The 5,190-nt window shown below is 32.2% G+C and overlaps 1 protein-coding gene across 1 annotated transcript; it reads left to right on the forward strand.

Annotated features, from left to right (window-relative positions):
• The first annotated feature begins 1,338 nt into the window (after nucleotides 1-1,338).
• LOC134257763 (solute carrier family 49 member 4-like) lies at nucleotides 1,339-4,760 on the forward strand. The gene is made up of 7 exons (XM_062740356.1): nucleotides 1,339-1,455; nucleotides 1,542-1,625; nucleotides 1,972-2,112; nucleotides 2,235-2,302; nucleotides 2,381-2,499; nucleotides 3,090-3,272; nucleotides 3,567-4,760. The coding sequence occupies exons 1-7, from the start codon at nucleotides 1,339-1,341 to the stop codon at nucleotides 3,740-3,742; spliced, it is 888 nt and encodes a 295-aa protein (XP_062596340.1). The 3' UTR covers nucleotides 3,743-4,760.
• Nucleotides 4,761-5,190: the final 430 nt, after the last annotated feature.

A 5,190-nucleotide genomic window follows, 5' to 3' on the forward strand; every position in this document is an offset into this window, starting at 1 on the left:
AAAAATTAAAAAGTCATATATGCGGCCTACTTTGTACTATTGCTAAACAACGTGGGTAGGTTTATATATATATTTATACCTTTGAATGTACTGCTGTAACGAATCTTTTGAATCACTTTTACAATAATAGTTTATAAACGTTCATACTCATTGTAAGAAGTTTTATGAAATTGCAAACCTTTAAAATTTAAAATATATTCTGCTAATATTTTTCCACAGACTTAATGGGGACGTAAAACTAAGTTCTTAAAACATTTTCAGCTTTAATTGTTTTGGGTCTTTAATATTTATTTCTTCTCATTTGTTTCATAACGAATGGGAATTTAAGAAGTTTCAATTTATTTATTTGCTTTTTAAAGTTTATTGAAATAATCATAAATGATTGAACATTCAAACTTGGCCATCGCATTTGAGACATAGATAATTGCAGAATGAAGGGCAGTATTTTGATCCCGAGGAGGCTTATCAATGTTGCTGTAGCTGGGAAATATTTTTACTCACACTCCAGCATTAATTTAACTTTTCCGTTCATAAGTCTTTTTCAAGGTTAAAATGGAACCTGATTCACAAGATAAATATGAAACAATGTAAACCTTTTTAGAAATATCTTTTCTCTATACCACAAGGTTACAAAATCCAAACAGCCTCGTGTAGTGTAGATTTTTTTAATATCGTTTTTACTAGATGTCGAAGTGTATTTGGTATCACAATGAGCATGAATATTAATCATTGTATACTGGATCAATAAAATAATAATTTTGTGATATAGAATATGTAAATAAAAAAAGTGGTTCGGTTTTTTTTGACATCAAATAGTTTATATTGTATTAGAGGAACTTCAATAACCTTATTTAAAATCAATTTTAAGAAAGTTCTTCGATGTTATAATGACCTTGTTTGTGAAAGCAACATGTAAATGGGTCATATTTCGACTGAAATCTATTAAAAAGAAAATATAGCTAATTTATCTTTATTTAGAAACTTGATTCCTAATTATTCTTTCTGCATTATTATAACATCAGGCAAACGAGGGGCGTGACTCTCAAAGCACCTGGTTAAACAAATGAAATTTCCAGGTGCTCGAGTTTTTTGTTCTGAAGAAAAATTTGTATTGTAAAAATAAAGAGATTGATCTATTTTTTTTTATCTTTATTGCTTTTAATAAGGCACTATCGAATCGCTAAAATTAATAGCTATTAAGGGGTTGACTTAAGGAAAAGGTGTTTTTCTAATGAATTGTTAAGAAGAGACATCGGATCCGGATTCAGTGAAATTTAAAAAGGAATCTTCTGGAAACTGGACATTTTAGAAATTGCAATACAGGCATATGCATTGAAAATGCAGTTAATGACAAATATAACTTTACTCCTGGTTCTTGCATTCATTTACGGAGAATACTTAGAGTCTCATTTCGAATTTGTTGGCCATGTCCCCACTCCAGTCGATGCTGATTCTGTGAGTAAGGAAGTGACATTAAGTCACTGCTTTTTGTCGTGAATACAGAACACCAACTGTTATCATTTCGACTTTTGTGGTAATAGTGGACACTGACTTGCTACCAGTACGACAGAAACAGAACAAGTACTATTGAGGGAGGCGATGGGCCGTGTCGGCGCTACAAATTGGTGAGTTCATCGGTAATTGCAATTGTAATTGCAAAAAGGCTTTAAAAATGCATTGCAGCACGAAATAATTTTTTAACAATACCATCAGGAGGGCGTGTTTATTTTACAAAAATATAAAGTGAATGAAAAGCATCTAGGTGGAGGGGGCATAACAGGCATACGTATACTGTAATTGGACAGTTTTCCTTATTCCTAAAAGACTTAGTTACATGTATCACTATGCTTTAAAAGGTTCACATGGTTTTCCCGACAAATTAAAGTCATATTCTTTTTGCAATAAAATGAACATTATCGACTTTTAATACGAGACATAGCCCTAATTTAAATGTAATATCTCATGTTAAAGGTACATATTCCTTATATTTATTATCTTCACAGAAACAGAGCAGTGTGGTTAATAGGACTGGCTTATGCTTTACCAGCAGGGGTATATGGGGTATGGGGAGCAGTCATTGATGTTATACTGAAACCTGTAGGAATTGAACAGGTAAGAATTTAACAAAATTGTATGTTAATAATAAATATTTATATATGTATACTTATAAATAAACTTCAAGATTGCTTGAATTCAATGTACTGATACTGTTATGAAATATATTTGTTTTACAGACTGAGGTTGGATGGATTGGGTTTTACTCTATAATGGCAGGTTGTGTCTCAGGTCTAGCCATTGGAAGGTAACTAAATGTATTGAATTTATGTAGAAATATAAAACTGACCTGATGAGAACATTCTCTAATCCTAATTGATGACAGATTTTCAGATGTGTTTATGCGGCATATGAAGCTCTTCCTCTTGATAATGTTTGGTGTAGCTGGAGGATCTTTTGTGTGGTTTACCCTAATGTGTGTCAAGGTTATACCTCTCTCCACAGGTATAATATAGCTGACAAGTTTAAAGACAAGGAAATCAATCTTTTGTGTGCAAATATTTTAAATTTTTCAACAAAAATTATTTTTATTTGGATTTGAACTAAATATTTACATCTCTTAAACAGATGGTGTAGTAAGTTTGTTTTCAATATACAGTATTATATTTACAGTTATTGTAATTTATTAATCATTCCTGATATATTTCAATGTGGACTTTCAGCATATTCAAAATTAAATGCATAATATTTACACTATTGACTGGTACAATAAAGAATTTATTCTACACATACTTATAATTTTTTTGCCTTAATATTTATATCAATTCATGTATATTACTATCAACATTAACTTTTCAAATAGTATTTGAAGCTTTTATATTAAATATGGATTATGAGAAAATAATACGTATATACTTATCTTAATTATGCTAGTTTAAGCAATTTTGAACATTCTAAGAAGATGCAGTTAAGATTGCTTCATTGCAGTCCTAGATAATTCAGCACAGTTTTATAAATCAGTTTTGAATTTTGCTCTGTATCCATGGGGTATTAAGTTTATTATACATGTATATATGCATATTTATACATTTTAGTACAAGTGTACATCTCCAACATTATGGGAGGGATGTTTCTGAATGGTGCTATCCCCCTGTTTTATGAACTGGGGGCAGAATCTGCTTTCCCTGTATCGGAGGGAGTGGTTGGGGGTTTTCTGACATGGCTCAACAACATGTTTGGAATTCTTTTCTTGTTCATGCTACAAATACCTGGTATAGGTGGGTGTCAACATAAACTTTTCTCATTTAAAACTGTATATATGTAGTTATTCTTTGTTGACATGTTAATAATCTGTGAATCGGATTTTTGGAATTTGGAAGATTTTTTAAAAAATGACTCTTTGCAAAATGAACTGTACCATCTTTGCCCTGCTTGATTGAAAATAAGATATTCTTCATATATGACACTGGATTTGTTTAACTTAAGTACATATTTATGAAATTAAAAATGAAAGTTGAGATATTTATCCACATACATGTATGCATTAAGGGAAGTCTTGATATTATTTGTAGGCACAGATTGGATGAACTGGACTTTGGTGGGCAGTGTAGCTATAGGATTGGCCTTCCTATTTGTCTTCCCAGAGCGATACACCAGAACTGATATAGACATCTGTGTAGACAAAACAGAAACTGATCACCCCGAAACCACGATAATAGTCAGACAAACTGTGTATGAAAATATATAAGAGTAAATTTTAGGTGTTTGAGAGAGCATTTGCCTCGGAAGATTTTTATAAAGTTAAAAATCTAAAGCCGTTTTAAGATTTTTAATGATTTTTAATTCTGTTGTTGAAACGTTGCTGGGACTTTTTGGTCTTATTATAAGGTCAGTATCTGCATGTGTCATGTTGATATTATCAGCTCACCTGAGCTGAAGGCTCAAGTGAGCTTTTCAGATCACATTTTGTCCGTCGTCTGTCTGTCCGTCTGTCCGTCTGTAAACTTTTCACATTTTCGACTTCTTCTCAAGAACTACTGGGCCAATTTTGACCAAACTTGGTACAAAGCATCCTTCGGTGAAGGGAAATTCAAATTGTTAAAATAAAGGGCCAAGTCCCCTCACAAGGGGAGATAATCAAGAAAAGTCAAAAATAGGGTTGGGTCATTAAAAAATCTTCTTCTCAAGAACCACTGGGCCAGAAAAGCTGAAACTTATGTGGAAGCATCCTGGGGTAGTGTAGATTCTAAATTGTTCAAATCATGACCCCCGGGGGAAGGGTGGGGCCACAATGGGTAATCAAAGTTTTACATAGAAATATATAGGAAAAATCTTTGAAAATCTTCTCAAGAACCACTGGGCCAGAAAAGCTGAAACTTATGTGCACATGGAAGGATCCTGGGGTAGTGTAGATTTCAAAATGTCTAAATTATGATCAGTGGGGTAGGGTGAGGATGCATTATGTATTACAAGGGGGAAATCTGGTAAAGAACAGAATGGTCAAAGCTTCTCAGGTGAGCGATGTGGCCCATGGGCCTCTTGTATATATTTGATCTCATCTTCTCAAATATGTATGTCCAGTTGATTAAGCATCGAATCTACATGTATTCATTCTAAGAAAAATAAGATAACCATTGATCATTGATAATATGACTTATAATTGAATTTTTTATTTAAAAAGTATATTTTCCAATTAAAAAGTGGACGAGTTTATATTGTTAAAACATACAATTTCGACAGTTTTCGAAATTCTTTTTTTTTTTAATTTTTCTAACGATTTTTCTATTTTTTGCCCAATAGTTTAGGTTTATTTCTTTATATTCGCTGTAAAAATTGCACTGAAATAATAAGTATTGTAGATTTTTCCGAGACTGTTGATTTTCAAGTTGTTGTTGTCTTTCTGACCTCCAAATTAATTGGGGTCCTCTTTAGGCCCTATGGATTTATGATATAAATGAACAATGCAAATATTCATAGCAAAACCTCGAACGTTTCTCGGGATATCGCACGTTTACGGACGTACAGAATATATGAATTTATGACCTTGATGTTTGAACTTTTAAATTCAAGCTCAATAGCTTAGGTTTCTTAGTTAGGTTATTGTGTAAAATTTAACTGCAAAAACTCAGAGGTTTTTTGAGATATCAAGTGGAAACGAAAATGTTACACTCAAATAGAACTACAGATAAACGCACA

This window comes from Saccostrea cucullata, unplaced genomic scaffold (assembly GCF_032062105.1).
Source record: "Saccostrea cucullata isolate Sc308-1 unplaced genomic scaffold, CSIRO_AGI_Scuc_v1 ctg15578, whole genome shotgun sequence".
NCBI lineage: Eukaryota > Metazoa > Mollusca > Bivalvia > Ostreida > Ostreidae > Saccostrea > Saccostrea cuccullata.

Excerpts from the sequence above, each read along its gene's own strand:
- LOC134257763 (XM_062740356.1), top strand. The coding sequence starts at position 1,339 with ATGCAGTTAATGACAAATATAACTTTACTCCTGGTTCTTGCATTCATT. Across the intron at positions 1,456-1,541 it reads CTCCAGTCGATGCTGATTCT|TGGACACTGACTTGCTACCA; the intron begins GTGAGTAAGGAA and ends TTGTGGTAATAG. Across the intron at positions 3,273-3,566 it reads GCTACAAATACCTGGTATAG|GCACAGATTGGATGAACTGG; the intron begins GTGGGTGTCAAC and ends TATTATTTGTAG.